At 38.8% G+C, this 19,233-nt stretch overlaps 1 protein-coding gene across 3 annotated transcripts in view; it reads right to left on the reverse strand.

The window, feature by feature from the left end:
• LOC127652793 (CREB-binding protein-like) overlaps nucleotides 1–19,233 on the reverse strand; it is a 73,689-nt gene that overhangs the window by 36,379 nt on the left and 18,077 nt on the right. For all 3 annotated transcript variants that reach the window (XM_052139176.1, XM_052139175.1, XM_052139174.1), the window contains exons 2-5: nucleotides 11,909–12,552; nucleotides 2,873–3,034; nucleotides 2,365–2,608; nucleotides 1,936–2,049 (exon numbers count right to left, since the gene is read on the reverse strand). In XM_052139176.1, the coding sequence (XP_051995136.1) occupies nucleotides 1,936–2,049; nucleotides 2,365–2,608; nucleotides 2,873–3,034; nucleotides 11,909–12,552 (1,164 nt within the window). The remainder of the gene's footprint in view (nucleotides 1–1,935; nucleotides 2,050–2,364; nucleotides 2,609–2,872; nucleotides 3,035–11,908; nucleotides 12,553–19,233) is intronic.

The following is a 19,233-nucleotide window of genomic DNA, read 5'->3' on the forward strand; positions in this document are numbered from 1 at the left end:
CATTGAATACGATAAGGTTAGAAAGGCGCTATAGAAGTGCAGACCATTTACCATTTACGTCCACACATGCACTTATTTATTTAATATAATTGCAGCATTTTGCCGTCATATAATCGCACAGGCTGACATCGCGATATGATTAATTGTGCAACACTAATATATATTATATATATTAAATATTTTATGGCTACAGTAGGTAAATGAAAAACAAATAGTGTCTTAAAATTAAATAAAAGACCGGACCTGCCAAAAATGAATATTTTAAAAAATATATATTACCACGTATTTCGGTTTTGTGGATTTCTACGTTCTTTTAAAAGACACGGGGGAGTGGGTTCATTGCATCGGCGATGTCACTTTACTTAAAGCTGATTGTTCAGTATCTGTTAGCCATCGCTTACCCAGAACAAAACCTAGAGCGAGGAGCGTAAGTTACAATGGCAATGAACACCTTCTGACCCACCTTCATGGTACATAAAACCCAAGGTTGATGCAAACTTACCTGGCTAGTCACCTAAACCAGCTTCATGGTATAGGCCTCTGTGCTTATACATTTACATACATAAATACTCATGCTATAAAGAACTCTTCCATGGTCTTACATTTGCAGAATTTGTTATATTATTTGTCCCAATTATATCAAAGTTAACATTAATGTTTTTTTTAACAGTTTAATTTACATAATCCAATTCCCCAAAACCAAAAATGATATGGCATATATTCAAAATTTTGGCAGATACCGATACTAACAAAAACCTACGGGTTGATACCGAGATGTTTCAATTTACTTTATTTTGTCATCATATCAATGTTTTGCATGTTTGTCCTTAGTCATGCAAGTGCCTCTTTCACAACTGTCATCGGTTTTCCATCATGAACATGTAAACGACAAAGAATAAATATCAAATATAACATGTTCTGAGAAGTGTCAACTCTTCTACATTCTGTAGCAATGACCTCTACATTGTGCATTTCAGTTCACAGTGTTTACAAAGCGTACGGCCTCCAGAAAACATCTGTAACACCGGTTCTTTTCCCGATCTAAACTGGATTTTGAAAATGTCCTGATGTCTGGACTTTATCTGCAGGGGTTTAGGACTGTACGCACAAATGATTTGATAAACTGGTAATGAGTAGCCTACTCTCAATGAGAAGTTACATTTCACATCTTTACTGCAAATTTCACAACTATAATGCTGGAACTGCCCTGTTCAACATTCTTGACATTTTCTGGATTTCATTTATTTTGGTTTGTTACACACACACACAAATATTACAAACTTAATACAAAAAAATTCAAATAAGCCATTATTTTTTCACATATGAGCATTTACATGCATATGACCTTTATGTTGATGGTTTTAAGTAGATAAATAATTGGTCAATAAATATTGGTGGCCAATACAATGGTGCATCCCAAATTAAAAGCCAATTAATTGTTTTGAAAATGAATTTGCTCTTCCTCTGTAATTACTTTTATTTCGGCTGACATCACAAATCCCTCCTACTTTAGCAACATTTTCCCTCCAATCACCAGACTCCATTCTGGCAGGCATGGAACGCCCCCAATCCAATCAATTCTCAAGCCTTGTCAAACACTATTTTACATCTACATTTATGCATTTGACAGACACTTTTATCCAAAGTGACTTCAATCTATACATTTGTATTGATCAGTATGCATGTATGCCGTATGTTTCCTGAGAATCAAACCCATGATCTTGGCTTTGCTGTCGCCATGCTCTACCAGTTCAGATAAAAGGAACCCCATAAATTTGACAACGAATATCTCTTTTCAAAAGGAAATACCTCAGATTACAGAGTGGATTACATTGCATGTTTTGCAAAATCCTCTCTGGTAGAAGTAAATTCAGCAAAGTGATCATTGAGGTTGTCTAACGTAATGTGTTTACTATTAAAGGTATGGTGACATACGCTGCTGGTTTCTCTTGTCGCTGGCGTTCTTCAGCGGCAGACAGACGGGACAGTCATGCCGGGTGCAGTTCTTCCAGTGCGAGATGATCTGTCTAGATGAAGCGCAGTGAGCCACTGCAAAAACAGACAGAAAGCATACAACCTTCATTATACTCTAAATAAATGACCCAACTGAGCAGAATCACACACTTAGATACTGGGAAGTCTGTTGTAAACATCAAGAAACTAACTTATGCCTCAAAAAACATTAATGACTAATGAGCACACAAACAGATTTAACCCTTAAGCGACAGGAAACATGCAGTTGCTCTAACGTCAAACTCAGAATGGTGCATATGACAGACAATGATTGCTATATAAATTCAGCACATGGGGAAAGTGTTGCAGTCCTGTTATAGATCAACACAAATGTCTTGTTTTCTTGCTCACCTTGGCAGGATTTACCAGCCTGGCAGTGGGTCATGTGATTGAGGACATTCTTCATGGTGCGGCAGTGGGGCAGGGAGCAAGCGCGCATCTCGCCGTTAGCCTGCTCGCGCCTCTGGCACTTGTGGGCATGAAGCAGCAGGACCAGCTGCTGCTGGATCAGTTTGCGCTTCTCTGGGTCGGCCGTGGGTCCCGCCGACACCCCCTGTCCCGGGACCATGCCCACGGAGGGCACCTGCTGTTGCAGCTGGAAGAAAGAGTTTAGATTAGATAGAAGATCCTGTACTGCTGTTTTACAGAGGTATTATGATATAAAGTAATACAATGCTTTTAAACGTATAATCCATGAACACAATAGAATTAGTGGTTTCAATGTGTGTCATATTATACTGCAGGCAAATGCCAATTAGCTCTCCAAAAGAATAAACATTCTCTAAATAGATATGTCCTGCAGACAGAAGCCCTGAGGTGTTCAGGACTAAACTAGAGACAGCTGTGGACGATTACTCACCAGATTTGGCACACTGGAAGCACCCTTCAGGGTTGGCTGCAGGCTGTTGGAAAGAGCTGCCTTGTTCTGGAGCTGCGCGTTTAGCCCGGCACTGGTCATCTGTTGAACCGAGCCCTGTGCGTACTGCTGTCCGAACGGGCCGTTAGCGGTCGCAAGACCCATCTATGGAGAAAATAAAGCACCATCACCATGTGTCTACCATTTACAAGTTCAGTCCTCTAATCTAACCATTCAAAGAGTGCAGATATTTCTGATATAAAAGCTCTGGGACGCTTCAATGTTTGTATCATTCAGCTTGTCCGTGTCTGTAGCCTTTCTTGGTGACATGCAACAATTGATCATGCTTTCATTTATAACTATTTTACTTGAAAGAGCAAACATTTACAAAATAACTGGCAACATTTAAGGCCACTCCCACACTGACATGATTTATCTACATTAATGCCTCTCATCCACACTGGAATGCCATTTTTCTCTGAAAATGGAGACTTTCGAAAAATGCTCCCTAGTACCTTATACATTAGAAAACTATGACGTTAAGCAACTGAAAATTGACAGTGCCTGTCCACTTTTTCAGCCGTCCCAGTTCTGGATGTATTTTTCCCATTCACTTTTTCCATAGGGATTTCAACAAATCCTTCACAACATTACAAAACCTATAAATCTGAAACAAAAAAGTATTCGAGAATCTGAAGAAAAAAGGTTAACGACTGTGTATGTCTTTTACAAGGGAAAGAACTACAATCCCATGAAGCATTGCAGATTATGTAATGTAAAATTTATAACAAAAATATTGAGTTGTTAATTACAAGTATAGAACCAATAAACGTATTAAGAATTTACTAATACATACAGTTGAAGTCAGAAGTTTACATACACCGTAGCCAAATACATTCACTCAATTTTTCACAGTTCTTGACATTTAATCGTAGAAAACATTACCTGTCTTTGGTCAGTTGGGATCACTACTTTATTTTAAGAGTGTGAAATGTCAGAACAGTAGTAGAGAGATTTATTTATTTCAGCTTTTATATCTTTCATCACATTCCCAGTTGGTCAGACGTTCACATACACTTTGTTAGTTTTTGGTAGCACTGCCTTTATATTGTTTAACTTGGGTCAAATGTTTTGGGTATCCTTCCACAAGCTTCTCACAATAAGTTGCTGGAATTTTGTCCCATTCCTCCAGACAGAACTGGTGTAACGGAGTCAGGATTATAGGCCTCCTTGCTCGCACACGCTTTTTCAGTTCTGCCCACACATTTGAGGACAGGGCTTTGTGATGGTCACTCTAGTACCTTGACTTTGTTGTCCTTAAGTCATTTTTCCACAACTTGAGGTATGCTTGGGGTCATTGCCCATTTGGAAGACCCATTTGCGACCCAGCTTTAACTTCATGGCTGATGTCTTGAGATGTTGCTTCAAAATATCCACATCATTTTCCCTTCCTCATGATGCCATCTATTTTGAGAAGTGCACCAGTCCCTCCTGCAGCAAAGCACCCCCACAACATGATGCTGACAACCCCCTGCTTCACGGTTGGGATGGTGTTCTTCGGCTCGTAAGCCTCATCCTTTTCCTCCAAACATAACGATGGTCATTATGGCCAAACAGTTCAGTTTTTGTTTCATCAGACAAGAGGACATTTCTCCAAAAGTAAGATCTTTGTCCCCATGTGCACTTGCAAACTGTAGTCTGGCTTTTTTATGGTGGTTTTGCAGCAGTGGCTTCTTCCTTGCTGAGCAGCCTTTCAGGTTATGTCGATATAGGACTTGTTTTACTGTGGATATAGATACTCGTCCACCTGTTTCCTCCAGCATCTTCACAAGGTCCTTTGCTGTTGTTCTGGGATTGATTTGCACTTTTCACACCAAACTACGTTCATCTCTAGTAGACAGAATGCGTCTCCTTCCTGAGAGGTATGATGGCTGTGTGGTCTCATGTTGTTTATACTTGAGTACTATTGTTTGTACAGATGAAAGTTGTAACTTCAGGCATTTGGAAATTGCTCCCAAGGATGAACCAGACTTTTTTCTGAGGTCTTGGCTGATTTCTATTGATTTTCCCATGATGTCAAGTAAAGAGGCACTGAGTTTGAAGGTAGGCCTTAAAATACATCCACAGGTACACCTCCAATTGACTCCAATTGGCTATGTCTAAAGGCTAAACATAATTTTCTGGAATTTTACAAGCTGCTTAAAGGCACAGTTAACTTAGTGAATATAACATTCTGACCCACTGGAATTGTGATATAATCAATTAAAAGTGAAACAATCTGTCTGTGAACAATTGTTGTAAAAATTACTTGTGTAGTGGATAAAGTAGATAAACGACTTGCCAAAAATATAGTATAGTTCATATGAAATCTGTGGAGTGGTTTAAAAAATTAGTTTTAATGACTTCAACCTAAGTGTATGTAGACTTCAACTGTAAATAGTTTGAGTGAATGGGTACTGACTCGATTGAGTCATTCACGGTGTGTCATGGAGTGGGTGGTTGCTGCAGAGCTGTTTTGATGCACTTTGCCACAATTCTGTAAATGGTGGATTGTTTCTCTTCTGGATCACGGGTAGAGTAGTTCTTCACATGAAAGTTCACTATTAAACATGCTTTTGAAAAAATATGTTTAAATAACTGGGTCCGATGGCCTCAGCAGAAGCATTACCCATTGATTAACAACCACTTAGCTCATGGTAGGCTTGTCTTAAAAGGTTTAAATTATTGTTTAAAAAGTGTTCCCCTATGGAAAGAAAATTGAATGGAATTTTTACTTCCGGAACGAGACTGTTGCCACTATAGAACTGTGGTTTATCGTGCTATTGTACTGAATATCAATGAGAGGTGATTACCTGTGGCTTTATACCATGTCTGTGACTGAATCACAAAATGCGGGGTTCCAGTAAGGCACTTACAATGAAAATGAATGGGGCCAATGTTTAGAGGGTTTGAGAGGCAGCAATGTGAAGCATATCATTTTATAAAAGAAGCTGATTCTTCTGTTAAAACTTTTGTATTATTTGAGCAGTAAAGTTGATTAAATTGTAGTTTAAATTGTCATTTTACGGTTTACAGGATTACGTTGTCATGGCAACAAAGTTGTACAATTGTATATAACTTTACACAGAGAAGGACCAAAGCAATTTTATCACACATGTCAACATGCATATTGTTTACATCTTGTGGCAATACTTTTGAACAGTGAGTGAGTATTTTAAAGCTGATGTAATTTCTGTGCCACTAGCGCCAATGAACGGAATTACAAAAATAAACCTTTTTCAAAACAGCTTTCTGAATACACCCCTTGTCTTCCATTAGTCATTCAAGCGGATAGTCAGGCCCCCAACTCACGACATGGGTTGTGTCAATGGGATTGTGTCTGTAAGAATATGTCGCTCAAAACGAACAGATACAATTTTATCGCGTCACAAAGACAACAGAGTTTACGGTTGCCAAAATTGCAATTAAACCTAAAATTAACCTGCAAATGGCTTACTTGTAGATGCCTCTGCATATTAAGCTGGGATAAGAATAAGTATTTTTACACAGAAAATGTTAGCTTATGGATTGGCTCCATTCACTTCCACTGTAAGCACCTCACTGTAACTGCCATTAGATATTTTATTTTTAAGAAAAGGAGAGACAAGTCTAAATACATTTTAGTGGTAATCAATATTATGCCACAAATGCTGTCAGTTGAACAAATTGTATTGAACCTGGAATATTCCTTTAACCAACATTTATTCAGCTGAGAGGGTGGATGAACGCATTATAACAGGTGATATTTAAGATTAGTGGCCAGTAATGCAGAAGGTAGTGGTGCTTTTCACAGCATGGTTCTGCTCCAGAGGATCAGATCAGAGCTCCTTCAGCACTCGAGCGCCCATCCCCCAATTCACCAGCGCTAATGCACGCCTGCAGCCATTAGCGCCGTTCACTCCGCTGCTGAACATCCAGAATGAGGAACTCCCTGTCCTGAGCAGTGCACCTCTCTCACTCACTTTAACCAGGCATAACACAAAATTATAAATCTCATCCATGTTCATCTGGTCACGTCATAACATTGGTGAAAAAAAAACACATGCTCTTTATAGCAATAAATGATAGAAATGTCCATCAAAACTATTAAACATCAAAAATGGTCTGCGGTGCAACTCAGTGAGACGCTCGGAGTTCATTTGAGTGCTTAATGCGATAATGAGAAATGAGGCACAAAACACGCCATTCATGGCATTCCTATATTCGCTTAAGATTCCCTTGTGTGGATTGTACAGTGTGATTGGAATATGATGTGCACAATAAATCTCTATTAAATATTCCTGGTTAGATCAAATGATCGCAATCATACAATTATTTAATAATAGTGACAGGCCCATCCTCATTACTAAGAGGTGTTCACATGCAACACATTCGTGTTTCTTTGTTTCTTATGAATACAAATTGCTAGAAGGAAATTTTGAAATGGGAAAACTGAACTGTTCAACTTAAAAACATTTCAACTATAACACTCATACCGGGAGATCCGACAAAGGTCCACATACACCACAGGATAGGGTGATTTTCTCCATAGTCAGATTGTTGCCTGCGAGACTGCCACGTTCAAACGGACGAACACCGGTATTACCGCTGGTTGGATGCTAGCTGGTACTATGGGGTAATTTCGTTTTTCTGTCGTCTGTTCTTAATTATATAATAAAGTGTTTCTTCAAGCATGTGTCTGTGTGCCGTGGGACAAATTATTTGTAATATTAATTTGATAAATGATAATAATAGCCTAATAATAATAATAATAACAACGTAATACATTGAGAAAACAAGCCAAATAACGTCTTGACATCGTCAAAGGCATCAGCTCTTGGCGATCACTCTGACCATCGTCGATCCCGGAGATCATCGACTATCGGCACAACCCTAATATACCATCAATTAAGTACTTGTGTCTGACAGTAATTGTCTTGAAATTAATTTGCTTAATTTGTTACAAAAGCATTACATCTATGTAGGGATGTCTCAACACCATTTATTGAGAACAAGTACCGATACTTTCTTTTCTGTACTCGCCAAAACCATTTTATTTTATTTTTTTCTGAATTCCATATTAACAGTTTATTTCAATTTTATAACCAAAGTGGTTTTAAAATAAAGGAATTAAATAAATTGCTTTTAAACAGAACCTCACAGCACAATCCAAAAATACAACATAGTTATTTTTGTTAAAGTGCTGTATAACTGAGCATGACAGATGTGAGATAATGCTTGTACATTATACAATTAATATTGATTTATTATTATTTTTAGTTGTAGTATTACAGTGAATATTACATAACTATACACTAGTAATATATTTCTGTTGTACCCCCTGCCCCCCCATTTAAATTGAGCTTTTATTTTGAAACACTTTTCCGTTTCTGTGTGTTTTGACGGTAGCTTCTCACTTCCAGAGAAAGTCGCTACATGACCCAATGTGATTATTAAACTAAAAAAGGCTGCTATTTCATTAAATATGTAGTCTGTATGTGCCTCGTGCCCCAAAGTGAATTTGCGCTCTGCTTGTTGACATCTGCTACAAACACAGACGCACGCTCAAGATGATGAGTCAATGAGCTCTAAAAGGTGCGAGCACTTTGTGTCTTTGTCAGCTCAACAACGGCTCAACACACTCAAAAGGCACTCACATTTGAAGCACACAGCACAAGCAAACTATATATTTACCTCATTAATTTGCTGCCTATAGGGTTTAATATTCACACTAGGACATAACATAATTTTAATTTGTGCGATAAATGATTACGTAAGGACATTCTTACCTCAGATGGTATCGGTTTTTGATATCGGAGCATTTTTGTGAGCAGGAGTACAAGTACACGAGCACAGTATCGGACCTGATTCCAATACCAGCATCAGGACATCCCTACATCTATGGTTGTAGTGGTACCTTAAATGGGTTGATAAACCCTTTAAGTTGCTTCTCTAAATTAGTCCAATTTAAAGCACAAAAGATTAGAGGTCAACCGATATATCAGTTTTACCAATTATAGTATCGGTTAACGGAAAAATCGACACCAATATTTGACAATAGTTTTCTATCCACATTTACTGTTAATAAATTGGTGCTGATACAGTATTTATTAGCCCTTTAAAATATATAGCAATATTTTCTTGAGTGTTCCTATTGTAATACATTGTAGATGATTTTAAGTGCATGTTTTTTTTCCCCTTGTGTGTTTGTGTGAGCTGAAAGCACATACATTTCAAAATAAGAGTCCCCAGTGAATTTTGGGCCTCTTTATACACCGATCAGCCACAACATTAAAACCACCTTCCTAATATCATGTTGGTCCCCCTCGTGCCACCAAAACAGCTCTGACCCGTCTAGGCATGGACTCCACAAGACCTTTGAAGGTGTCCTGTAGTGTCTGGCACCAAGACATTAGCAGCAGATCCTTCAAGCCTCCATGGATCGGACTTGTTGGACCAGCACATCCCATAAATGCTCAATCAGATTGAGATCAGGGGAATTTGAAGGCCAAGTCAACACCTCTAACACTGTCATGTTCCTCAAGCCATTCCTTAAATTGTTTGCAGTGTGGCAGGGCACATTATCCTGCTGAAAGAGGCCATCAGTGAATACTGTTGGCATGAAGGGGTGTACATGGTCTGCAACAATCTTTAGGTAGGTGGTACGGTATGTGTCAAATTAACATCTACATGAATGCCAGGACCCACGGTTTCCCACTAGAACATTGCCCAGAGCATCACACTGCCTCCACCAACCTGCCTTCTTCCCATAGTGCATCCTGCTGCCATCTCTTCCACAGGTAAACAACACACACGCACCCGGTCGTCCACATGATCTAAAATAATACGTGATTCATCAGACCAGGCCACCATCTTCAACTGCTCCACTGTCCAGTTCTGACACTCACGTGCCCATTGTAGGCGCTTTTGGCAGTGGATAGGGATCATCATGGGCACTCTGTGGCTCCGCAGCACCATATGCAGTAAGCTGTGATGCACTGTGTGTTCTGACATCTTTAAGTTCTTCAGCAGTTTGTGCTACAGTAGCTCCTCTGTAGGATTGAAACAGACGTGCTAGCCTTCGCTACCCACGCACATCAATGAGCCTTGGGCGTCCATGACCCTGTCGCTGGTTTACTGGTTTTCCTTTCTTGGACCACTTTTGGAAGTTACTAACCACTGCTTACCGGGAACACCCCACAAGACCTGCTGTTTTGGAGATGCTCTGACCCAGTCGTCTAGACATCACAATCTGGCCCTTGTCAAAATCACTCAGATCCTTACACTTGCCCATTTTTCCTGCTTTCAACACATGAAATTCGAGAACTGAATGTTCACTTGCTGCCTAATATATCCCACCCCTTGACAGGTGCCATTATAATGACATAATTGCTGTTACTCACTTCAGCTGTCTGTGATTTTAATATTGTGGCTGATCAGTGTATGTGAAATTCCCAAGTAAGGCACCAAAACGTAACTTGTTTTTGGTAATTCTTGGGATTTTGATTGCACAACAAACAAGCATGTGGGATTTGACTCATTTTGGACTCTTGCAGCCTCTTGTGTCTGTGCCCTTAACAGTAAGAAATGGATAAAAAAAAAAGTGTTTTAACTATATGCCAATTAATTTGTTATTGGCCGTATCCACCACCTTAGCTATCAGCAAAATCCACTATTGTTCGACCTCAACAAAAGATGTAATAGAAGTCATTGGAAAACACCCAGAAAGAGAGAGCAGCTAGTTAAGGGGAGGAAAAGGGTAGTTTTCCATGGTTTGAACTGAACAACTCTTAAGAATATGGATTGGGGCAAGAACGGGAAAATAGAGATCAGAGAGTACTGGCAGAACACACTTTACCTCTAGAGCGAGCACAGACACTGACACAATGATGTGGACCGATCTCACACACTTCAGCTGCACTTGTGACTCTCATAATCTGTGTGCAATGCAAACACACACCACAAAGCCAACAGCACATCTATTCACCTTTGAGCAAATATTGCTGATATAGAAACCTGTAAATGCTCTTGCAGCCTCAGCAAAGTTATTCAAAATATTTCTTTGGCAGCAATGTAAGGAGACTTGACAGATCGACGGATTTCTCGATATGAACCCAACAAGTGTTTGATGAGTGCACACTTGTGAGAAAGGTACAGTGTGAGTAGCAGAATGGTTTCCGATTGGTTTCCTGTAAAACCACAACAATCAGGCATGTGCGATGGCCACAACTACATTTCTTTCTGTAACAGAAAGCTCAAGCATGGGCAGTTCAGTCAGTATCAGACTTTATGGTTTGTTTGAGAATCCCGACCAGACTTGCACAGCAAGCAACATCAGCTCAACCAGGGAACTATCTTTTTTTTTGGCCAATAGAAGATAGGAGAGTATTGGGGAAAGCAGTTTAAAAATAATCATTTTTGCAATTTGTTTGGCGACGCTATCACACACTTCAGCTTTAAGGCTTGTTCTTAACTGCTTTAGCAAACCAGCGAATCTGAATATCATGCTACAAGCAGTAAACCTTCCTGTCTGACACTTAAATCCATGTAACATGAAGTTTTCTGAATGACAGCATGTTTCCTTATTGTACAATTTGCAGGGGAAATTATAGGCTGAAACTGAAACTACACATTAACTGTGCTGGTTGAAACTGAAACAATTTACTTAGTTGAATATATGTTTGCTTGCTTTATGTTGCTGAACCAAAAAAAAGTGTCCTCGCATTCTATCTGAAATGTTTTTAAATTGTTGGTCTATGTACACACATGTCCATCAGAATGATGAATTTGGCCATTGCCACTCACTGTTGTTTTGTTTTTTTTAAACATTTCAGTTTTGGAGATTTTGGTTTTTCCCAATTCAAGTAGATAGGAGCTGAACTTATATGTCGCTTGTTTACGTGGGAAAAGCAGCCAGATATAGCCAGATAGCATTCCAAAGATGGTGCAGAGAGGACTGACTTGCTAAAAAGAATTTGGTGTGTTGCAACTGGTCCCTGAAGAACAGCAATGACGTCTTACCTTGTTCATATTTCCCGCTTGCTGTGGGTTGATTGTGTTGTGTGCCCCCATTTGTGGTGCACCCTGGGTGAGCGTCTCCGCTAGTACACTGCCAGAAACACTGCCCCCCGGGCCAGCACCACCTCCGACTGGCGTCCCCTGCATGGCCTGACCCTGGTACTGCATTCCTGGAGCTGGCCTTCCTCTTCCGGCTGGCCCCATCACGCCATTCATCATAGGTCCCTGTGGAGCCATGTTCTGCCCCATGAGTCCATGACCCTGGTTGTTGTTTAGCATGGCCTGGTTAAAACCAGCATTGAGACCCATCCCCGGACTATTGTTGCCCTGACCGGTAGGGGTGCCAACAGACTTCGGAGGCTGAGTCTGGTGACCGGGTGAGCCCTGGCCCATCTGACTCTTTCCCAAAACACCCAGTTGATTCATTCCAGGTTGAGGGCTGAGGTTTCCTGCTAGACCAGGACCACTCCCTGCCTGCAGGAGCTGAGACAGCTGCTTGTGTTTGGCAGCAGCGTCTGGGACGGTGCCTCCCATCCGGCCCCCGACCCCTCCATCCCCGTTAGAGGACATGGACATAAGCCCCAGGTCTCCGTTGGGTATCAGCTCATCTGGAAGGTCGTTTTCCAAGTCAAACAGGGACACAAAGTCTAAAAAGAGAGAAAAAGTAGGTAGTATAAATTAGTACAGTTCCTCATCCAATTATTAACCAAAACGCACCATTTGGTGGATAAATTGACCAATATTTTTAATTATTCTCAACGGGGAGAGTCTCTAACTAAAACTCAAGGCTGAAAAATAAGATCTATTGGCTAGTGGCACAAGATGGCGTGTGTTAGCTTTCACCTGAGGGTGTGAATGCTTACTTCCGGTCGTACAGAGTGCGATCACACGGTGTGAGCAGGGCTTTATTGTTGTTGTGAGAAAATATTTCCAAAGGAGACTTGTTAAGAGACTTGACTAAAACCAGCATGAGTGTGTTTATAAGTAAAGAGAGGATAGTGGTGTATCAGGGACAGGAAATAACATCCTCTTTACATTGTTGCAGGCCTGTGCCAGCAGTGGCGAGCTGACCAATGGTATGAAGTATATAGTGTTCAAATTGTGGATACAATTTTACAATAAGGTTTTATACTGGAACGTTAGTTAATGCAATATCTAATATGAAATAGCAATGAACAATACTTTTACAGCATTTATTAATCTTGATTAATGTTAATTTTTCAAGTATACATTAAAATGAGAAATGATAATATAAACTGACCATAATTACCAATGAACAATAGTATATATATATTTCTGATGATTAATAATATGGTTATCGTTACTTACCTTCAAAGTCATCGATGTTCCTGCATATATAGTATAATGTGTTAAAAGTGTTGTTTGTAATATTCTACATGTTAAGAGAACTTTGTTCTGTTAGGCATTTGACTGGGTTGTAATGTTGGCAACACTTTATAATAACTACACAGTATAAAGTATTTGTAAAGAATTAATTTATAGTTAATTGCTCATTTAAAAATTATTGTTCCTACATTATTAATACATTAATAAGCTACACATAAATACTATGTTATTTGTTTCTATTCACTTTAGCAAATTATGTTTTATTGTTTATTAAGTGCATTTATAGGTCAGTGTTGGGTTTGAGTCCACATTAGTCGAGTCCGAGTCAAGTCTGAGTCTTTAAACAATTGAGTCAGAGTCGAGTCCGAGTCTTTAAACAATTGAGTCAAAGTCAAGTCCGAGTCTTTAAACAATTGAGTCAAAGTCAAGTCCGAGTCAAGTCTGAGTCTTTAAACAATTGAGTCCAAGTCAAGTCCGAGTCAAGTCTGAGTCTTTAAACAATTGAGTCAGTCAAGTACGAGTCAAGTCTGAGTCTTTAAACAATTGAGTCCAAGTCGAGTCAAGTCCGAGTCTTTAAACAATTGAGTCAAAGTCAAGTACGAGTCAAGTCCGAGTCTTTAAACAATTGAGTCCAAGTCGCGTCAAGTCTGAGTCCAAGTCGCGTCAAGTCTGAGTCTTTAAACAATTGAGTCCAAGTCGAGTCCGAGTCAAGTCCAAGTCTTTAAACAATTGAGTCCAAGTCGAGTCTGAGTCTTTAAACAATTGAGTCAAAGTCAAGTCCGAGTCAAGTCTGAGTCTTTAAACAATTGAGTCCAAGTCAAGTCCGAGTCTTTAAACAATTGAGTCCAAGTCGCTTCAAGTCTGAGTCCAAGTCGCGTCAAGTCTGAGTCTTTAAACAATTGAGTCCAAGTCGAGTCCGAGTCAAGTCCAAGTCTTTAAACAACTGAGTCCAAGTTGAGTCTGAGTCTTTAAACAATTGAGTCCAAGTCGAGTCTACCATTTCCACATGTGTTTAAGCAAACAGCTCTGCTGTGCAGATGATGGGTTTTCGGTCACCCATTTAGTCATGCAACTTTTGGCCATGTGTATTGTTTTCACACACAGGATCAAAGATTTAATCACCGAGTTAAAGATGTGATTATTGGCTGAATGTAATAAACATCTGAATCCCTGAGAAGAGACTTCCAAATCGGTTGTGATGTGTAGAAAGATATTAGGCCAAATCTGTGAATTAAGAACGTGTATATAACAAGAAATCTAAACAGACAATCTAAAGTCCAACACAGCCTGATGCACAAAGCACAAAAACACCTGTACGGTCCAGAAATGATAAATGTAATTGGTGTTTCATGAGGATGATATTATGTAGACTGTTTTGAATATTCAACTTCACCCTGCAGCTAAACAGCTCTGATAATAATAGCCATAGTGTTCTTGCTTCTTTTCATATCAAACACCATTAAAATGTTGCATTGATGATTACGTTTGGAAACTAACCTAATTAAATGTATACTTATATTTTAGATACTGAGCAGCTCGTGATTTACAAAGTTTATTACGTTCCATTCTGTGCTTCATCTCTAAAGGCGAATAAATGAGAGAACATTTGCATATTTTTTTACAGTGGGAATAAAACTAGCACTCTATCACTTTACGAGAGCACATGCATGTTAAACAGACTATGTTGCACGGAGAGAGATGATGATGAGAAATATGCACGGAGAGACATGGATTTTCAGTCCTAAGCAACTGTTGATTTTTTGTGTTCCAATGTGTGGATTACTGCTTTTCACCAACATGTAAAAACGAGAAAATGTTGGGATTTCATGCACTGTGAACACAGAATGTGCAGGGATACTTAATGTTGCCTAAGACGCGCAATCCCGCAATGATATACATGAAGTGGGCTTTTTTCCTTCTATTTTCTACACATTGGTAATAGCTGCTGCTAATGGCATTTCCAGAGCTCGTTACAGTTCGACTCTACTCACTCTACTTTTCTGAGCTTGCATTTCCACTGCAGTTTAGTGCCGCATCAATGTGGATGGGATTATAGGCTGATCATCATTAAATACGCCGCCTCTACTGCAGTGACATTGACACAAACTGACCAAAACAATAACACAAAAGCTAAATGTTAGCTACTAGCTCATTGTGCTGCAAAAAGCAGTTGTTGCATGGTGATTTTACACAAGTGTAACAGTTAAATTGGTCTGGTTGTTTTAGAAGCTTTCCAGTAGCTGGTCAACTAAATAAAGTGAAGCTTTCAAGCGGAGTATAGAGTTAACGTAACAAACGTAACAGGATGTACCATCCTCCATCATGGCTGCGTCCAGGGCACTCTCCCTCCCATTGCTCGCCGGTTTAGATAGCATCCATTTGGTATCGGCTTGGCTCGATTGGAACCTCGACCGAGGTGGTACTAAAAAAAGTACCAGGTACCAGGTACTATCCACAGTGGATGGTACCAGGTACTATCCACAGTGGAAAACCCCAAAAAAGCAAGCAGAGTCGGCCGATCGGGCCATGGGCCATTGGGAAGTCCTTATTGTGGAGCCCTGCAAGTGCCAGCTTTACAGGTAACACACAATAGTTGCGCTACAAATCTGACGGATTGAGTGGTACAATTTCCATGGTCTATTTCATCCATCATATAAGTTTATATATCCCTAATATATAGCATATTTGATTTTGTCTCAATAAAGTCAACATTTTCCATAAATTGTTTGCATAGTAATGAAAAACACATACACCGATACAATATATCTGTGAAAGCTAATGTCGGCCGGGCTGCAACTAACGATTATTTTGATTCGATTAATCAAACTATTATTAGAACGATTATTCAGGGGATTATTGCAACGATTAATCATTAGCTCTTGATTAAGTGTGCCCCACTTAAAAGGTTGCATTAAACGTGCTTACAAACAATAAAGTGGACAAACATCTTTTTAAAATACCTCTAAATGACATTCACTGAATTAAAAGGAAAAAATAATACTTTTTATTAAGTTTAATTCAGTAAAGAAATTCACTGAAAAAAGTGTTTGTTTAAATAGTCTAAAAATACTTTACTTGAGAAGCAACATAAGATATTTAGACTTGCTTTAAGAGGATGTATCTTAAATATGTGTATTTTGTATACATGTGTATTTCTTTCACTTGTTTATACTTCTACGAGTGCAGTAAAGACAAAATATACTTATATTTAAGATCTATTCACTAAAAGCAAGTCTAAATATCTCTTATATGCTGCTTCTCAGGTGAACGCATCCTTTATTTATTTATTTTTTTTTAAGGATTTTTAGATATTTTAAAATATTTGTATTTTTAATATTATATTCAACATTCTCAGATAACATTTTTTCCTTCTCCAGTATAGCTGTTAAAGTAATTGTACTTAGTTTTAGATATGTTTAAACATATTGTTGAAGACTACACCACTCTCACATTTTTGTTCACTTCAATCCATCTTTAACTTACAAAAACAAACTCACTCTTATTAATAAAGCTGCATCTTGCCAGTTTTCATCACGATAAGAAATGCAGTGACATATATTATGACTCAATAAGTCAAGGGCCACTGCGTTATAATCTAGCTGCATTAAGCATGCACGCTCGAGGGATGAGCGTCCCCGAGACAGATGTAACAACGGGGTGTTTCCTTTAAAGAGCTCTGACCACTTATTCCACAACGTGTGGGCTTCTGTATTTACTTATTTGTTTTTTTTGTATAATTCCCTCAAACTTTGGGATCTACATCACCTGAAGTTTGGAAAGTTTAGATTGCATCTGGACTGTGATCTGTGTAATTCTTCTCTCATCAGTCAGACGCGAGCTGCAGCGCTGCTCTCACGCGTCATCATTAGAGTTTAATGTGATCTCATATTACGTTAAATGACATCAAAAGACTATTCGACAGTGAACATTTTTGGCGACGTTGTCGATAACGTCGACTGATCGTTTCAGCCCTATCGGGCACTAGTACATATTTCTGCAGTATGACAAAAATATCCTAAGATTTGAATGCTGATCAATGAAGAATGCAGCTTTATGGATTCATTACCGGAGGCGCCCCCTTCAGGAAGACACATTTGTCTCTCATAGAAAACCATTTTTTGACAAATCACCACTTTGATGACAAGTTTCAATGAGCAAAATTAGATATTCAATACATCAGCAACCTTTATTACTTCAAAGAAAATGCAAACGTTTAAGTTTGTAAGATATAAAAAAAGGACCCAATTAAATATATCTTTCCTAATTCTTTTCCATTTAATTATTTCTGAATTACATGTTTAAAATATTTTTTATAAAAAAATATGCCTAATCAAATGAATTCGTTAAGAGTTCAAATTAAATTATTTTATCAATTAAAGTGCTTAAATGACATCTTCACAGATGAATCTAAACAGTAATTTTTTGTGCTAAAACATGAGCACTAGCACCCGACAGATTTATAGGTTGGCCGATATTAGCCTTTCACAGATATATCGTATCGCCGTATATGTTTACCGATATGCGCAGATATAAAAACTTTTTCAGAACATATAATGCAACGAGCGAAGCTCTAGAATTGGTGTCTTAATGTAGTTTGTCCAGCAGAGCGTGCTGCCATTGTTTACAGAGCTGAGCTGATGGAGGTTCTGCAGACAGGGCAGAGATAAGCGGTGTCTTCACGGTAAGTTGCTAACTAGTTTATGAAATCCATACTGGAAAGTTAATAAACAATGACTCCATTTTCCCTTTTCAATATAACGTAAAGTAACGTAACCCTGTCCCTGACAACCATGTCACTCATGTTTATCACATCTGATTGCTGTTAGCCAGCTATAGTTTGTCAGTGTAGTCAGCAATGTAGTAGATTGAAAGGTAAACATCAGAACATCTTTTTACAGCTCAGCAGACAAATGGTGCAGTGGTGGATTGTGTTTGTTGAGTGTTGATTTCACGCTACGCTGTTCATAAAAAGACAATGCTAGAAAGTAAATAAAGCCCATCTTTTACTATCAGTGCCAAAGAGCTTATAGCTAACTAGCTAACCACGTAGCTACTTTCCTTGCTTGTCAGCTGAGTGGAAGCTAATGTGTAAACGCATTCACCAAACTGTTTTGATCAAGATTCACAGTTTGGTACCCCCTTCAACCGAACAATTCCAGTCGTTGCATTTACAAAATGTAACATTTAAAAGTATGTTTTTCCACCATTGAAGGTTTACCCTGAACTTGTATAACAGAAACGCTGCCACTGTTTCTCTCTTTACTCGGCAGGTGCTTCTTGTGTTACAACCTGCCTTCAATTGACTGACAGTATTTAAATGGTCAGCATTTGACTGATACTAAACAGTACTACTGACATTTATTTAGCTATTTATTTTTTATTTAAACACACAATTAAAGTAGTTCATATGACTCGTGCATTTTATTCAAAGCCACTTGAAGACCTGTGATAGCTCTGTGAATCACAAAGGCTGTGTTTATTAAGTAAATATATCAAATGCATGCGCAGCTCCAGCGCATCAGTGAATGGCGCTGCTCTGTTTACACACACACACACACGTCTATTTTTAGCGGTGCTCAATATATGAGCACTACTCACGAACAACATCTCAGATGTAGATGCTCAATAGTTCGGTTCACTTATAATATGCATTTAGAACGGCACCACAGGTGCATTTTACCAGAATTTGAATAAGTTGTGAATTAAACTACAGTGAACTTCACTACAGACAGACACACTTACAGGAATTCCTGGAGAGTTCAGAATGTCAAAATAAAAGCGTGAGGGTTTAAAAGTTTAAGGGGCACGATTGAGATATATTACTATATCTCAAATCATACAGTTGTTAAGAAATAGATTTTTGGGTGGAAGAACAGGAAAGATATCAGGTGTGTGTGTATATGGTTAGAAGTTTCTCCATAAAACTCTTGCTGTAAACTTTTATAATGCTGCGCCTGTATAAAACTGCAATAAGTTACAAA

This window comes from Xyrauchen texanus, chromosome 12 (assembly GCF_025860055.1).
Source record: "Xyrauchen texanus isolate HMW12.3.18 chromosome 12, RBS_HiC_50CHRs, whole genome shotgun sequence".
Classification (NCBI taxonomy): domain Eukaryota; kingdom Metazoa; phylum Chordata; class Actinopteri; order Cypriniformes; family Catostomidae; genus Xyrauchen; species Xyrauchen texanus.